Source organism: Aphelocoma coerulescens, chromosome 2, assembly GCF_041296385.1.
Source record: "Aphelocoma coerulescens isolate FSJ_1873_10779 chromosome 2, UR_Acoe_1.0, whole genome shotgun sequence".
Lineage (NCBI taxonomy): Eukaryota > Metazoa > Chordata > Aves > Passeriformes > Corvidae > Aphelocoma > Aphelocoma coerulescens.
In genome coordinates, this window is record NC_091015.1 from 7,507,724 (window position 1) to 7,529,440 (window position 21,717).

General features: G+C 40.1%; 1 protein-coding gene across 5 annotated transcripts in view; it reads left to right on the forward strand.

Annotated features, from left to right (window-relative positions):
- DPP6 (dipeptidyl peptidase like 6) overlaps window positions 1-21,717 on the forward strand; it is a 543,541-nt gene that overhangs the window by 436,504 nt on the left and 85,320 nt on the right. For all 5 annotated transcript variants that reach the window (XM_069006390.1, XM_069006388.1, XM_069006391.1 and 2 more), the window contains one exon: window positions 8,678-8,759. In XM_069006390.1, coding sequence (XP_068862491.1) covers window positions 8,678-8,759 — 82 coding nt within the window. The remainder of the gene's footprint in view (window positions 1-8,677; window positions 8,760-21,717) is intronic.

Here is a 21,717-nt window from a genome sequence, read left to right on the forward strand (position 1 = left end):
CAAACCTCAGTCACTGCTGGCGGGTACACGTGCTTCCTGACACCACCAAAAATCATCTCCTTGGCATGAGTATTCCTCCTTTTTCATACCAACAAGGTTGAGTTAGTAGAGAGTTTTGACAGAGAAGGGAAATAAAGGTAGATGAAAGAGAATTTATAAAATGATGGTGCATAGCACCGACTAACCACAGCCTGTACAAATGCTGCTTCCATGCATCACCTTCCCAGGGATAAAATTCTAGGTGGATTTTCATAGTGGGAATCAGGAATTTTTGTTTGCATTTTTGCCCTAATGTTCAGGGTCCTGGATGGGGTTTCCAATAGGACAGGAACAAGAAACACAGGTTTCCCTGGGGAGCTGTTTTCGCTCCACCTCTGTGGGTCTGTGGAGGGTGAGCCTTGATCATTTGTTGCTGTGGCTGGGTGATAAGCTCTTTCAGCCCACTAAACTCTCAGTGCTCTGCTGTTTGATTACACAGCACAAAGAATGTGCATCCTACAAAAAACAAACTTGTTTCATTTGTGGGCACCTGAAAATAAGTCAGTTTTGAGGACCCAAACCTGCAAGATTATGGGCATTTCCTCATTGTTGTGGGATTTAATGAGTCCTGGGCTCAGTCACATAGTTAGGGCTATATAGGGACCTGTGCCAGCCACTGAGGGCTGTACAGTGCCCCACCTCTGAGAAATATGTAGCAGTCCATGCCATAGCAGTCCATGCCACAGCTCTTGTGCACCCTATCTGTGTCCTGGGGCTCCCTGTTATCCTTGCTACTTGGTGGTGTTACCCCTCCACAGGTAGTCACTAACCAAATTTAGTAGTCTAAAAATGCCTTTTTCCAAAAACAGGCATCCTGAACCCCTAGGGAGCTCAAAAGATATGGGGAAGAAGGGTATGGGGATATTTTGGAAAGCAGGAGAGGACCTCTGGGTGGAGAATGGATGCTACAGCCAGAACTGTCCTTGTCACCGTAACCACTGAGAAAGTCTCTCTATGGCAAAGGTGATAAAATACCTGGCTGATAGCCCAGACTGTGTCACTCCAGCCATGATGCCTCTTCACCCCTTACCCCAACATTTACTGAGTGTTCCACTAGAAATCTGAAGAGATAAGACAGGAATAGAAAAGGTTGCTTTCCCATGTCACACATGAGGAGGAGATGAGAGGAATGAAAGGGCCTTCCATACGCAGACCACTGAAGGCAGATGTTATACCCCCTTTCAAATGCAAGCATTCCCTCTTGTGTGGGTACTTCAACTTTATACATCTCTGTTAGGGGGCAGAAGTGCAGAGCTAGAGGTCCTTTGAATAAGGAGAGTGTTTTGCCACCCGCTTTTAAGCTGTACCTGAAACCAGGCCAGCTGTGGTGGTGTTTAAAAATCATCATATCACTGTTGATAAAAAATGGAAATAATGGCACAACTAAGTGTATGCCTTGTTAATTTTAACTGATGATGACACAGTCTGTGTGTGGAGAGGCTGTTTAGCAGAGTGTTCCAATACTCCTGAGTACTGGAACTCCTCCACACAAACCTCCAGGATCTCCTTACCCTGTTGACATGAGAAGAAATAAGATTTGCTCAAAGACTTAGTTTTCAAAAGGAAAACTGAGAATACTGAGTCATTCTGGTTTGGTTTGAAACCAATTAACACAGACTCTTAAATTATTTTAGAGCACAAGCCCAGGAATCAATGTCTTGCCCAATTAGGAGTGTGACCTAACAGCCAGTGAAGTCTTATTGTAACAGGGCACTTCTGCTGTCTCTGGTGGTAGGAGATCATTTCTGTGTCTCATTTTATGTGCTAATAATCCCATATTGCTCTCTGCAGGCATCACATCATGCTGCCATATTTTTATTAGTGTTTGAAAGTCAGACAAGGTCAGCTGGATGGAAAATGCTCAGGTTTCATCACAAACATCCTTTCCTGTAGATTGGCAGAATTGCTCAGAAGAACCACATTCAATCCAGGCTCATCCAGGAGACTTTCCCAGTTCATTCTTAAACATCTCAGTGCTTATCAAGTTCTTTGTCTTCAACCTGCATTTTTTCCCCCATATTTTGAACAGCGATTTTTGGCTAGCTGCAATTCTGACTAGCCTTCTTTATAGCATTCAAATATTTATATTTTCATTTTTTTCATGTCTCTGTTGTAGATAAGTACTCGTGAAACCCTGATAAATCCAGTGCCTTACCTTGTGCCTTGCATAGCACTGAGGTCAGAGCTGGCTGAGAAAGCTCTACAGAGTAAAAGAAAATTACATGAGTAAGAGAAAATTGCTTTTAAGTGGTTGAGTTTATCACCTGAGTGCTATCGCCTCTCATTGTCACTTTAGGAGACAAAATATGGCTCCAGGAACAAATGTTCCTTTTAAAAATACTATAAAAATTCACTCTGTCTTCTCTGATTTAGAAGGGTCACATGAGAAACATGATAATGTCATCTTTTTAAAAGTAATGTTGCCAGTGTCCAAGGTCCATGTCCACTGTTTGCTTACTCTGGGAAATGCAGAGGTTTTGATCAATGCTTTGCAGTTCTCCAGCCTGCATCACTGCAACCCAGAGCTCTGTACCAGTCTCTGATGCACTTTTAAATCAGTTCTTTTAGACTGGAAAGGCAGCTCTGTGCCATCATTTTTCACCATTACCAATGGAAGTGGCTCCTTTTCTGACAAGTGATTGTGTTTTGTGCCTTTGTCCATGGCAGGTGGGCTGGAACTAGATGATCTTTAAAGTCCCCTCCAGCCCAAACCATTCTATGAATCTATGATTCCAAGGTGGTATTAGTAAAGTGCAAGGTTTTGCAGGTTCAGTAGCAAATATTAAATTGATGGGGGGTTACAGACACAGGCAGACCTCTGAGCTCATATTGTTGGCCTGAATCCAAAAGAATTGCCAAATTAGAGACAAATGTTTTAGATTCCCTTGCTTTTTAGCTTTTATACTCTAAATTCATGAAATTCGTCCATCTTGGAACAAACGGTTGGTGAGTGCTGATGTTTCTAAGAGCAGCTGAATCAATTGATGTGCATCTGCAGCTGAAATTAATAAGTTCAAATTGCTTTCATCACCTCCTTCTACTTTTGTTCATTGAAAAGTGCTGCAAGGAAAATATGTGTATGTGTGAGTGTGTGAATTAAATATTTAATAGTGGATGAGCCTAGATGAATGGAAGAGCCTTTCCCATCTAATTAAGCACTTTTATTAGAATTCCAGGAGGGTTCTTTTTGTTGCATCTTCTAACAGTCTGATTTCTTGATTATCTGTTCTGGCAAGTCTTTATTCCCATTTGTATGATACTTTATTCTGTCTCACTGTGAGTCTCAGCAGGGCTCTGTATCTCCTGGAGAGAAATTTTCTTAATGGCACCTGTCTTCTCTTCTCCTTGGTGAATTTTGAAGTAAACAAGTCATTTAATTGTGTCAAGTCATTAAAAACAACTCATTAAAATTGTGTGTTTGCTACTCCAGGAATTGCATTCCTGCCTCTTAGAAATCTTTCACTCTTCCTCCATGTCCTTATCTACGGTTCTTTGTACATTTATTAATTAACCTATATGTTTTACACGCTTTTATTTGGTTTTGAAAATTTTTTCCTGTTTGCTTTTTCTTCCTCATTATGCATCAAGATCTCTTAAATATTAAGACGTTTCCAGTTCTTTATTGCCCTTCCAGATCTATTCTCTATTTTTTTCTCTATTTTCTTTCCCTCTTTCTAAGGAAGAAGAAATCTGTCCTAGCTGCTGTCCGATTTTATGTTATTAGAAGTAGATGTGAGGACATTGAGTTCTGGTGCTGAGACAGATAGTTTAGATAGATAGATAGTTTTTTTATAGTTAACCATAAAAAATGCTTAAAGTACTGTGAGCTGATGTCCTTAGGACTGTTGTCTTCCAAAATATTCAGTGCTGGCTTGATGCAGATAACAAGAGGAGATATTTCTGCCTTCCCCACATGTTCTTGTAGCTGTCTTTATTTCTTCAACTTTTATGTATTACTGACATCTTAACGTACTAATTATATAGTAAATGTTTTCCAAAATTATGACATAGTGAAGTAAGGAGGTTCAAATTTTTCCCCAGTAAAGCATATATACATAGTTTATATTATTTCCTTAGAGGATGGACATATCAGAGCAGCCTTTGGTGCAAATTGTTGCATTTTTATTCACAGTGGCAGCATATTCAAAGAATTTCCATACCAATCCTGTCGTTCTGTATTTGAAATTAAAATTAACTTATGAAAACAGACCTTAAGACAACAGCCTATACCACACCCCAAAATTTGACTGCTTTTATCAGGTTCAGACTTTTTCAGTCTGGCATTGTAAAATATTCTTCTTGAAGTAAAGGGAGCCAGTCCCTCAATTACAGTGGAAGATTTCTGGGTATTTTTAGTTGCTTTTGAAGAACTTTCTATAGAAGAGTTAATCATGTCTATGCTCAGAAGGAGAACCAGCACCACGAAGTCTCTGAGGGAAATTTGCCTTCTTTAGGAGAAAATGTCAGAAGAGGGAACACACAGATATAAAAATTTCAGCAAAAACCAGTAAAAACTCTTTCAAACAAGTTCCTCATTAATCACAGTAACTTTTAAAGTCAAATGCAGGTTACACATGATTGATTAGTTTGTTTTATTCTACATGCTTGTTCTGAGCTCAGTTGCAAGCAAAGATGATTTGGCAGTCAGCACTCTGCTTGCACTTGGGAACTTCCCTTGTTTGGAAATTTTGAGGGAAGACTTTTTGGCAAAAAACTTCACTTAAACGAGCAAATTTCTCAATTTATTCTTCAGTAATGTTTTTTGAACGTGGTGCTAAAGTCATGCCTTTGTCTGGAGCAATTTAACAGCCTCTGGTCCAGACAATGTCATTTTAATGTGGAAGAGTTTATGTAGCACCTGCTCCACTTCTGTCTGGCCTAAAAGGTTTTATTCCTCTCTTTCCCAGGCTATAAGACCAATCATTTTAAAAGATGAAAGAAATAATGGCAACGGTTTAGTAAGGCCTTGCCATTTCTTTGGCTGGAAATTAAGATTAAGGTTCTTTTTTGTGAGAAAATAGTGAAAATACTGTGAGGATGCCGTGAAGCTGATTCTTCATCCAAACCAGGAGCCAGAGATGTACAGACTGCCTTTGGAATTGCCCATTTCCAAGCCAGCATCCTGCACAAATGAGCTCACAAGGGACAGGCTCAAATCCAAACAAGCCCTAATTATGAGGGTCTGTGAGGAGCACTGGCTCTTTGGAGAGGCTGAGATGACCCATAATATTGATTGATTCAGGAAAAAAAGTACAGAGGAATTTTAAGCAGGTTGTTTTGGGGGAGATGGAAGGGTGTAGCTATGGAGGACTACAGCTTAAGAGGAGTCACGTACCTCCCAGAAGGAGCTGACTGGCATGAGATCCCATTTATGCAACTGTAAAATGGATGAGTGCTCCTGGAACACAGGTGTGCATTTGGTCTGACTCCCCTGCAGAAATTTAACAAAGGAGAGATAAAGGTCCAGAATAGCACAAGATAATTGGAAATGTGTTTGATAAATGCTCTCCAAAACGGGTTTTCAGTTTGAGGATCCCTAAGAGCTTTCTCCAAGAGAGCATCGGAGAGTTGTGGCCATCCTGCCTGGATGTGTAGACAACTCTCCCTCCTCCTTCTCTCTCTAGGTGATATAATAGCCCAGAGAAGTTAACTTATAGTTAGTTAGGGTATAATTTGCCCAGAGAATACCCTATCCCTGGACGTGTTCAAGGCCAGGCTGGATGGGGCTTGGAGCAACCTGGTCTAATGGGAAGCATTGCCCTGCCCATGGCAGGGGGCTTGGAATGAGATGATCTTTAAGGTCCTTTCCAACCCAAAGCAATCTGTGAATCTCTGATAATGGGTTTTTAAAGCAGTTGCTTGGGGCTTCCAGGTCAGGAGTCCATGCATATTCCAGCGTGGACCATGCACCCAGTGTAGCCCAGTTAAGTGTGTGGGGATCTGATCTTTCACAGTGAGGTCCACAAGTGAGTGGACTCCATTCATGGAGCCACCTTTGGGCTTGCTGACAGCCCAGTTTCCCCTGGCCACTTCTGGCACAGCCCATCTCCAGGTAGCTCCTGCAGTTTTTCTGAAGCCTGAGAGATCAGGCTTGGCAAGGAGGGATGTCTTCTCAACCCCCTTGCATGTGGTACTGAAGTTGGCTGCAAGTGGGTGAAGGAGTGTGGCTACTTCAGGGAAGAAGATTCCCTTCAAAAGATGAGGAAGAAGCCAGAATATACCAAGATGAATATGTCCATCTCTTGGGACCATTTGTGTGAGGAAACTAGGATCTTAGTCTGCTTTTGTAGCCTGTGGTAGAAGGGAATAGCTCACAGCATGAGGATGGATTTTGCTACAAGATTTTGCTACAAAAGTAGTTTCCCAGCCAAACCAAACAACTTGAGGAAGAACTCAGGAGATGCAATTCTGTTTTTCCTTGGCCATACCCAAGAATGAGAAGATGACTTTGCTTTTTTTTTTTTTATCTGCAGCACAGCTCTTTACTTTTCCTTCTACCTTATCATCTACCAAAGCTGGTTTATGCAGCATTTCTCATTGCATTAGTTTTCCTCTCCTGACAGATGATGCAGTGAGCAGAACTGACAGGACTTGTCTGAGCTCTGGTGTGAATGATTTGCTGTAATTGGCATGTCTGTCCCTTAGCTCCACCTGTATTATCTGCAGCATTACGGCTTTAAATTCTTACAATTTGTATAATCTCTTTATTTATGTATGGTATTTCCCCCTTTATTTGTAATTTCTTGCTCTTCTTCTCACCATGGGTAAAATAACCCAAGAACTAGATAGTTCATTTGACAAACAGTGAAGTGCTATTTTTTTTCCCAAAAGGGTTTTTGATTTGATTCACTGATTTTCTCTTTTCCTTCTACTCTCAGAGGTTACTCTCTGTTAAGATAATCAGGATAGCTAACCAGAGAGACTGATTCCTAACAGACATAGCTGACTGGAAACTTAAGGATCTAATGCACACAAGCTTGAAAAGATCCAGAACAAGTTGTAGGGCTCACCTTTTTACAGGAAAGGGAATTTTGTGGCTGTTCTCAGAAAGAGCATTATGTGTTCTCTTATCCATATCTTTGTCATAACAAAAATGACTTTAGGCTGCTCGCAAGGGCACCTTCTGGGTAAAAAAAACATAAGAAAAGATATGATTTTGCTCTCCAAGCAGCAGCTGTGGATGACATTTTGAATGTAGAAACAAAAGCTATCTGGGCATCTTATGATACACTCAGACTTGCAGTGTCAGGGCATCAACAACCCACTTTGCCCCTCCACATTCTCAGTTCATCCCATCTGCATCAAACCTGTCAGCTTTACTGGGAGGGTTCCACCTGCAGGACCAATGGAAGGGGGAACCTGTGGCCATCAGGGTCCTCACCTTGGGTCTGCCCTGATTCTGGCAGGCCTTTGAACAGTTCACAGGAAATTACGGTTTTTTCACCGTGGGAAGATGGCACAAAATCAGTTCTGAACATTCCTCTTGCTGCTGTGCTTGTCCTTGTTGCAACAGCACCAGCACAGAGGGAATGTGCAGCCCAGGGACTTTTGCCTGACAGTGCAGAGCTGGACTGTGACAGTCTGGTACTGCACCAGGCCCAAAACAGGCAATAAAGAGAATTCACTTAGTGTCTAATTATTGCATTCAGTTTTGTTCTGTTTTGAAAACATGGTCTGGAAAACCGTATGCAAGGAGGCCTTTTGCTTAAAGGCCAGGTAGGATTTGGCTCTTTTCTCTGGTTTTCAGTGATGTTGGCCTCAAATTGCCTTGTTATTCCTGTCTGTAGACCGGTGATGATAATACCCTTACTTTTTCAAGCACTTTGAGATCTTCTAATGAGGTATATTTTATACAGGCTTTATTAGAGTTCTTGTTTGTATTGATATTACGATACACAGGGTTGTTGCAATGTGACTTCAGAATATGTAATGTAATTATTTGTGCTGAGTATAAATACAGTTAAGGCAATGCTGTCTGTGCTGGGATAAAATGACATTATGCTGCTGTGACATTTACCAAAAAAGCCTCCTTTTTCTATATTGCATTTGCTGTGTGTCACTTGTGTTCTGCTACAATGTGACGGTAATGGATGGGAGAACAAGAAAAGCGTTTTGATTTTATTTTCTAAAAAATTTGATATTTTGTATTAATAGGAGCTTTTCTCTTTGAAGCCAGGCTTCATATCAGTTGTCATATGGTTGCTAATCTTTTCTGCCGTCATGTTCAAAAGAAAATTATGAGGCAAAAAAGACATTGGGTGAAGAAGACGAAATTATATTTTTCTTGTGGCAGTAGGATTCAAAGATATAATTATTGCTTATCCTTTGTGGACATCAGCAGGTTGATAAATACAATTAGATTGTTTGCCATCCCTGAACTAATTCTTAAGGCTTAGGCAAGTCAGCAGTGGAACTAATATGTTTAGCTTCTTATTAATAAGAAACAGAAATTGTCGCTTAAATGCTTGATCTTACCAACACTTGCTAGGAGTATAGTGTTTACCTTACTCTCAAAAAAGTCTAGTGAAATCTGGCTGAAAGGCATCTTACAAGTTCGTGGTGCATTTCCAAAGCAGGTGTGCAGCAGCTTAAACAAGGACATTTCTGAAATTGAAATCTTACTTTTCTCTTTTCGCAGGGATCCCCAGAATTTGTATCCCCCTGAGGTCAGCAATGCAAAGCTTCAGTATGCTGGTTGGGGTCCAAAAGGGCAACAGCTGGTAAGAGAAAAAAAAAAAATGTGCCAATGCATTTAGAGACCATACTGCTATTGCTTGGAAGTAAAGAAACAATAATTCCTTTTCGAATAGTTCCTTGAAACTTGTGTGGTGGCTTCTAGCATTTATTTGTGATTGTTCTATCATGTAATTTATAAAATTATTATAAAGATTATAAAATATGTCATGTATTTATAAAATTCCCAAATAGATCCACTCACTTCAAAGTAATCGTGTCTAAAAATGCAGAGAAAGAACTCTTCATGAAAGCTTTTTGAGAGGATGCACCTGCTTCTCCTGATGCTGGACACAGGACAGATTATAGAGATAATAGACAGTTTGATTTATTTAGCATCTCATTGCTTCACAAGGGCATCTTCAGACTTGCAAACTTGGCAGTGGGGATATGTTAATATTAGCAGCCCAGTTTGGAGAATGCATCTCTCTAGAACAGAGATGCCCTGAGTTTGCCCTGTGGTTGTTTGCAAAATAGACAGAATTAGAAGTGGATCCTGGAAAGTTTTCAGAGCTGCTTAAAAAAAACCAACCACACCACTTGTCAGGGATTCATTGTATTTCATGGAGCTATTCATACTGCAACAATCTTAAAATCTCCAGTATTTTACTCCTCAGCCACTGCCATCCTGGATGTGCCCATTTTTTCAGTTTTTTTCAGAGCATGTATTTCCTGGCCAGATCCCCTGGCTTCATTTCCTGGTGCAAATCCAATATTACATTTTTTCCATATTCCAAACAATCTCTTTCTACCGTAACAAAAAATGAAAAAGTGGCAACATCTTTTTTGATATGGAAGGTTTATACCGAGAAATGAGCTTTGAAAGCTCATTAAAGGGGAAAATCTGGCATTTGTCTCCTGTTCCCAGCCCTCTCTTGGGGACTGTTTGTCTGTGTCCTCAACTAGATTATTTTAAATTCCGTGATTTAAAAAACAGCTGTAGGAGTCATTATAATTGCAAGTCTGAAAATCGGGTTGGAGAAAACATAACAGATACAGGAACAGGAAAGTCTTTCCTCTGCTCCATCAGGAAAATTGTGTTTCAGCATCATTGACCTCAAATCTGATCAGAGAGGAGATGCAGCAGCCTTCACCTCTATGCAACATGTCCTCTGAGGAGCTCTTTGCTCTCATTGCACGCAGATGGAAGGGACTTTACACATCATGTTGTTCCAATCCCCCCCCCATGTGTAGGGAATACCTTTAGGACATAGCAAACAAAGCCAAACATTTTTTCCTTCACTGCTCACTAGCTCTATTTTGAGTCTGACAAACTGAGTTTCACAATGTGTAACAAAAACTACATCTGCTAATTAAAAGCTACTATTGAGTGGCATTAGTCACGTTCTCCACCACACAAGTGAATCTTCCTTCCTTTAGCAGAGTTTATTTGTGAACTTCTGTGCCCTCAGCACCTGTAATCCCAGCTTGTTGCTGACTCACACCCCTGCCCATTTTACCAAGCTGAAGGGCTGCACATAATTTCCACCTTGGAAAGAAGAACTAATGAGATCTTATACCAAAGCCAGGATGACCAATTTACTGCCTCCATGGCCTTCTCTACCAAAGTAAAATAACCACACAGAAAGGAAAAATGTTCGTATCAAAATAGACAAATTATATCTCCAACAGGACAGTATATGCAGTCCAAGAGAAGAAAAGTCTTCTTTACTCCCAACTTTATCATTTAATGCCAAGGTAGCTGATACCAATTTCCACCATATTTTATTAAGAAATTTTCAGTGAAAACTCAAAGCCCTAAGAATTCTGTACAGGTTCCTTCTGTGGGGTACATGCTACATATATATATATATATGTATGTATATATATTTAAGTACCTTTAAAAATCCCTGTGGTTGTTGAATTCTGTATGAATCTTGGAAATAACTTGCTACAGCCAATTTGTTCTGCATGCTTATTTTTTCTTTTTTCTTTTTCTTTTTTCTTTTTTTTACTTCCAAATATGTAAAATTATTGGCCTGTAATTGAGCTCTATTCCCTTTTCTTGCATTTGGAATCAGGTTAGGTGAGGAGGAACTCACTGGTAGTTTAAGCATTATTTTTTCATACTTCTAACATATGTGCCTTTTGCCCTTTTCTTTGCCAGTCATTTACCTTGAAATAAAGTTATAGCTGTAGTTTATAAAATAAACATGCTTTTACATACATCAGTATAATCTTTTTATATCTAATTAGCAGCAGAGAATTGTCAGAGAAAAAAGAGAAGCTTTTAAAATAAGAAAAAAAAACCTACAAGCATTATAAATGAGATCTAGAAATACACCATGTTCACTGTTCTGTATTTCAGGACTAATTGGGTTACTCAGAATATAATTGCCAGCGAAATTCGTGTCACCTTCTGTGGAGATGCAAAGACAGAGAAAAATTAAAGTCTATTAAAATTTGATAGTGGGAATGTGTTTGCTAAATGTACACCGAGTTGTGTTGCAGGAGAAGGAGGGAAAACATGCTGAGTGGGAGGGAAAGGAGTAACTGGGAAGTGCATGTCAGCTGCCCTGGTTCCAGGAGGTTCCTGAGGGTGTTTGAGGAGGGTCCTACAGCAGCAATTAGGAACCCGAGTGTGTCAGGCCTGGTGCTGCACACAGCAGCAGCCCTCTGGGCACAGGCTCAATCCAATTTTATGCTGCATCTCCCAGGAAAGGTGGGAGTGAAGGGCAAGTGGGTTTTGCATCACCTTGAAGATACCCCAATTTTCAGGAAATAGAAAAGCTTTCCCCTTGAAATCTCCTGGTTTGTTCTTTTTTGGCAACACAAAGGAGAGGCAGGGCAGGAGAGTAAGAGGGCTTGGTTCCAAAATTTTTATTCTCTTTGTAGCTTCTATTTCATCCTTCCTAGGGGAACTTTGGGTTGCTGTGCCTGACCTCTTTCTCTCTTGCATGTCTAATCATTCAAAAAAAACCCCAAATCTGAAATAGAAGGAGCCTGAATGATCTTCATTCTCCGCGATTAAAAATATAGTGGAATATTCCCAGGAACAATTTTCTATTTATCTTGCTTTATGTTGTCCTTTCTCATTAAATTATATGCCAATTTTGGGGTGATTAAATCCTCAGAGCATGATTCTTCACTTCTTACTAGCCTGAAGAATGCCACACATGCCAACTGAGCTGTTTAAATAATGGCAGATACTGGATCTGAGAAAATCAGAATGCAAAAAAGCTCTCACTTCTGGCATCTCAGAAAAATGCTTCAGCTTTTCTCTGATCTCAGCCAAAGTCTTGACAAATAAAGTCTCACAAAGCTGTTGGAAGAATGGGGCCCTCACCAGTGTGAGCTCCAGAGTCATTAGAAAGAGAACCACTAATTTCAATGCAAGAGGGAACACATTCCCTAAATCTGGCTGTTAATGAAGGGCTCGTTCCTCTCATTTGTCCTACAGCATGAGTCATCATTTATGCTTTTATAGAATAAGTGAAAAACACTGTTAACTTGGAATAGCTGTGTGATATATTCACTATTTGTGGGTGTAAATGACTATGCAAAATGCCTATGGGAAAAATCCATCCTTTCCATGGTGCACCTGACAGCCCAAAGTCACACTTAGTGTTCAGTTTCATCAGCCCACTGGCCTTCAAGCATGGTGCCTGGTGTTTTTTTAGTGAACAGACTGTATTATCCACAGTTTGTGTGATACTTTCCAGCAATATGAGGCTGTGGGTGGCATAACAGGACTGCAAAAAAGTGTTATTCTGTACCTTTGTCCTGTTCTGGGTGTGCTTATCTACACAAGAATCTTCACTCCTTAGATTTCTTCTCTTATTCTGATCATGCCATCTATGACTCAACAGCTACCCACTTCTGATTTTGCCACAAAAAAAAATGAAAACCTTCTGTTAATTGATCTTATTGGAATATTTTACCAGTTTCATCATGTTCCATCTCATGTTCCAAGGCTCTGCCCACATCCCGAGAGCTCACGTAATGTTCCCATGCTACATTTGCCCCAACAGTATCCAAGAAAAGGTTAATAGTGCCTCTGATCCTGAACTCAGCTTCATAAAACTTGTGTGGCAGACAGGCCTGGACCTGTCTATTTATCAAGAAAAGTAAGTGCAGTGTGAAGAGGTTTCCTTTGTTGTTTTGCTTGGCAGCACAGCCGAAGTCAGGGAGTGCTTCAGGAGCAAGAGACTGTCCAGTGCATGTCTGTAGCTGAGGTGCTCAATAAACCCAAAGCTTTCAGGAGGTTTTTATTTAAGTTATCCCAAAATGAGCACATCCAAGTTCAAAGTATTTGCATTAAGCACCAGCTGGGAATATCCGTGGGCCCTACTGCCAAAAGGAAGGAGGAAGCGGGAGGCCTGCTCTAATAAAATGCAGTGAATATTTGTCTGCGTTGACAGCACTAAATACAGTTCACAGGAGTTGTTAAACTCCAATTTCAAAAGCAGAAGCACTTCTGCTGTGCTGCTATTTTCTTTTTTTTTCAAAATCAGAATCTGTAACCGTCCTGACAGATATTAATGGTAATGGTGACACTTCAGATGCTGGGGGAAGCAGTTTTGCACAACTTTAGAGGCAGCAGTTATAATTCTAAAAAATACCTCTCATAGATCATAGTATTTATTCTTCTACTAAGAGAAACATTTTTTTTTAAGGTTCTCCTGACCAGTCAGTCTTTTACTGTTTACACAGTTTTTTTAAGTACCTAAAACATACAGAAAGAGGGTTGGGGTTGCTGGAAGTTTTGTGTGCCCTTGCACTTACTGCAGCCCCACAGAAGGGTCAAAACACGTTTTTCCTGCATTCATAGGCAATTAGCCTTTTTCAGTGTCAACTCTTTTTGGAGCAGGAGCTATCTCTTATTCTTGTAGACTACTGTCAAGTCTGTAATTGGTTCTAAGGTAACAGAAGTTAAGTTTCACAGCAGGTGCAGAAGATGCAATAAGAAATCTCTATTTCAGGGAAATGCAAATGCCAGGAAAAAAAAAGGAGTGATTCTTTCAGCCTCTACCATGTTAGGGGTTTTCAGGTGCCTTCAAACAATGAATGCTGATGCTGGCAAACAGCTTATTGTCATAAATATTGCTGTTTTAAGAAGTGCAATACGATTAAGAGAAACATCAGGTTTTTTTAATATTTAAAACATTTGAATGATAGATCCTGCTGCACATGACCAGAACGTATCCATCTCCCTTATCTTTTTATTTTTCTAATGCTGTAGTACAATGTTTTGCCAAGTAGGATATCTAGATGCAAAAAAAAAAAGGCTGGTTAAGTGATGACACCTGGAACTAAACTGGAGTGACTCCTCTAATTAGAAGTTTTTTCCTTGCCTGAATTTGTGCCTGTCATGCCAGCTTAGTTCCAGGCAGAAGGGCTGCACAGATATCAAGGGAAGAGGACCATTTTCACAGGAGGCACTGAATTACCTGCTGTTGTTCCTATTCCAGCTGGGCTTTTGAACTGCTCTGGGTATAATTGCTGTAGGTCTATTTGTCTCTACCATTCTTTCATAGATTTTTGCATCATTATTTTCAAGCTGCTGTTCCCTCACCTTTTCTTTTTGCAATGACATCTGAATCAATATTTAGCTGTGGTCTGCTGTATGTAATTATTCTGGCTTGCTTATCTTGCTAGTTGCAAGAAAAAATACTTCTGCCCTGTCTCCCTCTCAACCCCCATCCCCAAAGTGTATGTAAGCCCTATTTAAGCATAGTGAGGGATATTCAGGCAGATTTTAAAATGGTCCCTGCATTGTGGAAATGCAAGACTTTCAGCATGATAATGTGCCATCCTCATGCCCCTCTCCAGTGTCAGAATATGAAATTTTTTAGGGAAATGTCAGTAAGATATAATACACATACACTGAGCACCTGGACAGGTTGCTCCTTTCCCCTCTCCCCTCGCTTTATTCAAATAATTCCACTGGAAAAGTGTTGTGTTTAGGTTTTGTTTTGTTTCTTGGTTTGTTTTTTCCTTTGATACTCTCTCTTTGGTTACAGTGGCAGCAGTGTCCTACTTGTAACCTTGCACATCCTTGTCATTCCTTTGTTACCCTTGGGCTTGGTGTTGGGTCCTCATTCCCCAAAGGGAGGCTTTGGCACAGTCAGTGTTATTTTCTTTGCTGAGAAATGGTCACATCCCTTCCTCTCCCAGCATCCTTGGTACTGCATCTTCATCAGTGGCAAAAGAGCAAGATATTTAAGATAATTGAAGGTGCTGCAACAAATGTTACTGAAAGAAGATGTAGGTGATTTTATTTAAAATAAGATGTTGCTCTTTCTGTGGACATGAAAGATTGCAGAGGACAAAATGGAATTGATTATTTGCCATAGAAGTTTCACCAATAAATCAGAAAGTAGCTGCCCTTACACCCAAATATGAGGCATAGGATGATGTATGCATTTCTCCTGGGGCTGAGACACTCCCACAGGCTTCCTCTGTGATTTCTTATATGTCACTTTGTTTTCTGGTGAAGTTGCAGCAATGGATTCCTACCTTTAAATGGACTTACAGAATTGATGCATTAAATGTTGCAGACATTCACAGTCTACATTAAGGAAACTGAGTTTGTACTTAAAAGAAATGCATATATCCATGGATTTACTAGCTCAGAGGAGCTCACCATCTTGTTCCTCTACAAGGAAAGTACTGAGTTCTCTTCCTTTATATGTTACTGCATTTCCTCACCTGCTGCTGTACAAGATTCCTAGCAGTAAAACACTCCAGCATTGGGTCAGTTCCACTGAAAGTTACTCCCTCCTATTACAGAAATTTCTTGACTTTCAGTTGAGATTTATGGATATCAAACAACTCTTTTTTGTTACGAGCAGTTTTCATTTCAGAGATCCAAATGCCAAAAGTGTCTTCTTGGCTGTGCATAAGGGTTCCTGGCATCTTACAAATCAGTGGTTAGTGGGTGATGGCCATTGAAATCCGTGCCTATGAAAAGTGTTGTTCTTGAAAAGTGCCATGAAAATAGTTACCTTTTACTTTAGACAGCAGCAGTCACTGCTGAGAGTGAGGTGAAGTGACAGCCACTGGGATGCCACAAGCAGGACTGAGCAGTGCCACCCAAGGGACCGTGGAGTGTCCCCCCTTGGCTTGTGGTGCTCCTTCCCCAGAAACTGCCATTTACCAGAGAGATGAGGAAACTTCATAAAAAATTCTGTTAGGTCTCCTCCTCCCCTGCTGGAATAGGTGTTGAGTGTTTCTACAACCAAGCTTCTAATTAAAGAGGAATATTGGAGTGACCAGCTCACTGTCCAAGGTCGGATGTGCACCTGGAGGAATCCTAAATCCCAATTGCCAGCTTCTTTATGCTGACACAAATAATCTCTCTGCTCTTCTTAGTCAGGTACTCTTTCTATAACACAATAAAGTATTTTAAATGGAACACTGTATCATCTCACATTAAATAATCTAATTTACAGTCATGCCCTACATAACCATCAGAGATATTAGGTTATAGAATACAAAATAATCCATCAAGCAGAACTTAAAAGCAGAATCAGAGTTCCATACTAAGTGGTACATTTACTATTACATTCTTTTATATAACAAGGCAGTTATAAATTAAAATAACCCCATTAGAATACAGGGCAATGAAATACAAGCAGACATGGTTCTTTCTCATTGTTGAGGTGAAAAAAACCCTCTTTTCTTCCCTGAAGAACAGAAAATAGGGCAGCACGTTTTTCTTCAAACATACATTTTTAAATCTCCAGATTTGTGATAATTGTTTATTTGGCTGTACTTTGGCACATTCTGGGTGTGATTAGAATCCATGCACGTTGTGGTCTAACCTGCTCACAGACTACAAATGGATATGTAATGATGCAATGTCAGAAACGTAAGAAAGCTCATAGAAAACTGAGAAGAATATTAATGCACTGAAGGACTTAAGCTGGGAGAATCCAAAGGGAAAATCTCTTCTGTACCCAGTTTAAAAGGAAAAATTTTGGGAATGTGTCTTCATTCTGTAGAAATTTCTCATTACTTCTATAGTCCATTATGTGGGACTTTATCTCAAGTATTAGTTTTGACAATTTTGGATTGTCTAAAGACATTTAAACCCACAAGGTCTTTATAACTCTACTGATTTCCTAAGAGAGAATCCAAGTGGGATACTTCCAAGCAAGTTTCTGAACAGACCAAATTCTGTTCCCCTGAATTCCAGGGCTTGATACTTTTTTTGCCATATTTCCTCATGTAATCCTGAGCTTCATCACCTCATGGTTTGTGCAGCATCAGCTGCTCCCAGATTTGACCTTGCCCTGCGGTTTCTCCTGGTTTGAAACTGTGAGGTCCAGCAGAGCATCTCCCTTCATCAGCTCCTTCATCACCTGTGTCAGGACAAATGCCCTCCACAGACCTCCTGGGTTATCGTGCCCATGTTGTTGACCCTCCAGGAGTTAAGGTGCCCCATCAGGATCAGGGTATTTGAATGTGAGGCTTCTTTCCTTTATATGAAGAAGGCCTCATCTCCTTCTTGACCAGCCAGTTGGTAACAGATGCTCCCACTGCTCCTTTCCTTCCTCCACCCATACCCACGCCCTACAAGGTGATCACCTCCCCCAGCACCAGAGAGAAGTCACCTCCAGACCTGGAGAGCCACGTCCTCTCTCAGGAACCCTTAAGACACTGTTCTAGAGCTCTGGGCACTGTTGACAGGTATAGGAAATATTTCTTTATCTGAAGACATGAAGGAATGCTTTCCCATTCTCTCTGACATTTTAGTCGCTTTGTTGATCGCATGTGATGAAAGCAAAATTAAGTTCTTAATGGTTATTTTACGAGATATATTGGCAGTTTCCAAGCTATGTGGCTAAAATCAGGAGATTTGCATGATTTACTAGTGGTGACTCTTCTACACTTCCTTTCCCAAACATGCAATCAACGCCACTGAAGGCAGCATATTTTTTGTTTGACTTTTGCAGTGATTCTGGTGGTTTCCCTTGCACAAACACTTGCATTTCTTGTCATTGCACAGATTTCCATGCAGCTAAGCTCTTACACCACTGGAATCACATGTGTTCAAGTCTTCCAACCCCAGTGAGAAGGCATCAATATTGTTTTTGACGTGTTCATGGATCAGCATGATTCTTACTTGCATCAATCTGCACTGCTGTATTCTCTGGCTGCAGTAGTTCCCTGGGATTTTTAAGCTCTCCTGAAAACTTCCCTGCAGAATTTTTTTAAACAGGTGTAGTCCTCACTTTGATGTAAACATTACCTTTGCCTATGTCTGAGCAAGGTAAATTTAAATTAAACTAAGCTTTATCTCTTTGTGGCATACATTCAGAAACTGCTATTTCTTCTAAATCCCTGGTGTCTTAAGGAGTTAGCTTCTTACTTTGAATTAAAACAAAGATAAACTCTGATATAAAAAACTGAAACTGTAGCCTTTTCTGTCAATTATTTATTAAGATGTGATTCGCTGCAATGTGCTGATTGTGTGGAAGATTTCATTGTTTCATCACTGGTCTTAATAATGATATTTTCATTTTCTGAAGAAAAAAAGTTGATTTAAAAATTCTTTATCTCACTCTTCCGTCATAATTGCTATCTGTCTCTTTTCTAAGTTATGATCATGAACCAATTGAAGGAGAGAATGAAAATATTTTGAAGGTTTTTGTCTTGTATTTTTTTATCAGTGCTATCAAACTATATTTAAATGGCAACAAGAAAAGTCTAATTAAAATTGTAGATCTTATTATGTAAGCTCACTGGTGAGGAGCAGTTTATGGTTTTATTACCCTTTTTGAAGAACTGATAGGAGCTGGTGTAATCACATCATATGCATTAGGAAAAACACTAATGACTGAATACATTAATGACAGCTATTTGAACAGCAAAGTTTGCATTTTATGAGGCTCAAAAGAAGAAATTGGCAGAGGACTCATTAAATAATGCATAATCAATCAGCAACAAGCTTTAGAACTGATTTTGAATTGATCACACATTTTTCTGCTGAAGTTGATGTAAGAGCAATAAACTATGCTCGTCACACTTCCTTGATATCCCAAAATGAAAACACAATTGTTGTATCTGCTTCGAGATGCTACATGGATGAGGACAGGCCCATGCTAATTGTGTGTGGTACAGACAGGTTTTAGCTTGAACAAACAGCAGGGAATCTCTCTCTCTGCAGCTTTTCATTTTCACAGTCCTCAGCTTCCAGGTTTCATCTGGCAGCACGAAAACAAAACCAGCTTAAGAAGTGATGCCTCCAAAATATTTGGATGGAATTAAAGAGCACTGGGAATGGGGGAGAGAAAGGAGAGGTCTCTCTGTATGTGCATACCAGGAAGGGTTTGATCATGATCAAATCTACTTGTGTCCGTGATCTGACAGTTCCAAACCCCATTTACAAGCTGTGACTCTGTTACAGACCTCAGCCAGCTACTTAGCATATAAATAAAGACATAATACTTTTCCACTTCCTGAACATATTGGTAAGATAAATCTGTGTATTTTCCAGAGGCTTTCCGATCAATGTGATGAATAACATCATATAAATATGTAAATAGTTAATATAGAGTTCAGCACAAAAAATTCCTGTTGTTGAAACCCAAAAGAAAATGAACAGGAGTCAGACTATTCTAAGGAAGTATCTTATGCTGAAAAGTTTTTAATAAAAGTCCTTGATTAAAGGGACTTTAAACCCCCTTGTGGCATTACTGTGGTGGGCTGCCAACCAAACTGCCCTATCACTCCCTCTCCCCCATGGGCATGGGGGAGAAAATTCTGTGAAAATGTCATAGGTGGCATTAAGGACAGAGGGATCACTCACCAGTTGCCATCAGGGCAAAACAGACTCAAATTGGGGAAATCAATTTGATAATTTGCCATTAATTGTAACAGAATTGTGAGAGTGAGAAACAAAACAAAATCAAGCACAGCTGCCCTTCCTCCCCCTCCTCCTCCACTGACCATGGTGTCTGCAAGTCTGTTTCTCTCACATTTTCTCACTCACATACAAAACCAGCATTTTTACCCTTTCATAAATACATTTTCACAGATGCACTAGCAGTGTCCCTGATGGGCTCAGCTTTGACCAGTGGCAGGCCTGTCACTTTTCACAGACTTTCTTTTCTTTTTTAACTGATTCTGCAAAATAAATACAAGCATTTCTGAGAGACGCAAAAAGTTTTAAGATTATTCTGTTTCTTTGTTAATTATTCAGAATATGCTCTCAGGTAAACTGGTTTTCCAGCAAAACAGCAGAAAAAGAAAAACTAAAAGTTTAACATTAAAACCAAGAAACAATGAAGTACATTATGTTGGATGAGAATAGTGTGTTTATTTGTAGCTCTATTTCCCCACACACTGTGTCTTCCATTTTGTGACCAGTCTTTTTAAGCCTCAAAGGAAGCTTGAACTGATTTTGAATTTAAAGCAGGGTTTTGTGGTTTAACCCCAGCCAGCAGCCAAGCCCCACACAGCTGCTCACTCCAGTGGGATCAGGGAGAGAACCAGAAGAGTAAAAGCCAGAGCACTTGTGGGTGGAGATAAAGACAGTTTAACAGGGAAAGGAAAAGCTGTGCACACAAGCAAAGCAAAACAGGGAATTAATTCACTGCTTCCCATGGCTGGTTCAGCATCTCCAGGAGAGCAGAGCCCCATCACACATAGCAGTGACTTGGGAAGACAAACACCATCACTCCAAATGTTCCCCTCTTCCTCCTTCTTCCCCCCATTTTATATACTGATCATGATGCCACCTGGTCTGGGATATCCCTTGGGGCAGTTTGGGTCACCTGTCCTGGCTCCTCCCAACTTCCCAGGCACCCCCAGCCTCCTTGCCTGCATGGCAGCACCAAAAGCAGAAAAAACCTTGGCTTTGTGCAGCCCCTGCTCTGCAATAACAAAAATATCTCTGTATTATCAACCCTGTGCTCAGCACAAATCCAAAACACAGCCCTATACCAGACACTGGGAAGGAAATTAACTCTACCCCAGCCAAACCCAGCCCAGAGTGTCAAGGCAAGACTTTGTGCCTGTCTGTTCATGAGGGCCAGCTCTTGTTGAGCAAACTCTCCATGTCAAAGGGCCAACCTTTCCATGTTATCTATTCTCTCACAGATAAATCCTGTGGGCTCACCTTGCAGTGTGGAAATGTGCATTTTAATGTGTAGGAAGCATTTACACTTCCCAATGTGCTAATAATTTAAAGTAATGAGCACCCAGGCATTTACTTTATGCTAAATTTGAGTGACGCAGCTCATTTAGTTGACAAGTTATATGCTAGAAATTGTGGGATAAAGAGAACATAAACTTAGAATGCCACGCTGCAGCTGGAAAATAAATAGGAGCAGTAAAAATGCAGATTAGTGCACATGAATCTATTTTCTTTTGGTCTATGGAGAACCAGGAATTTCACACACCTCTTTGTCTGGAAGGAAGGTGGGTTGAACAGCTGTAAAAGGAGGTGTAGTATTCACCTACTCAAAATAGTTGGTCACTGTGACTTTTTAAGTCTTAAGGAGATTATTTTCATTATATTCTTGAAAAGATCCATAAATTAATCCATTTAAAAGTACCAATATTTTAATTAATGCAGCATAATTACTGAATACCACTCTGGGTCAGTTTGGTAGAGAGTATTATTTCAGAAGCCATTAAGCAGTTGCAAAAGCATTTTAAATAAATCCTTGAATCAGTGTCGTTAAGGCTCTTGTATCTTTGAAGTGAATTAAGTTTAATTTGTTGTTAGATCAAATATTTACCTTACTGTACAAATTTATCTTACTAGATACTTAAGCTTTGACTTTTCTTCCTGTCTCAGGCTCCAGAATCAGTCTCATTTTTTTTTTCTCCAATTTTAGTTGTGTCGTGCAAGGATGTCAAATGGTTTGAAGTAATCAGTTCTAACACCAGTTGCAAACAGGCATGGATTTCTTCCCAGAGCACAGGAGTTAGTGCTGTGCTGATACCTGAGGCTGAAGGGGGTATGTCTGAAAGTTTCAGGTGATGTCCTGA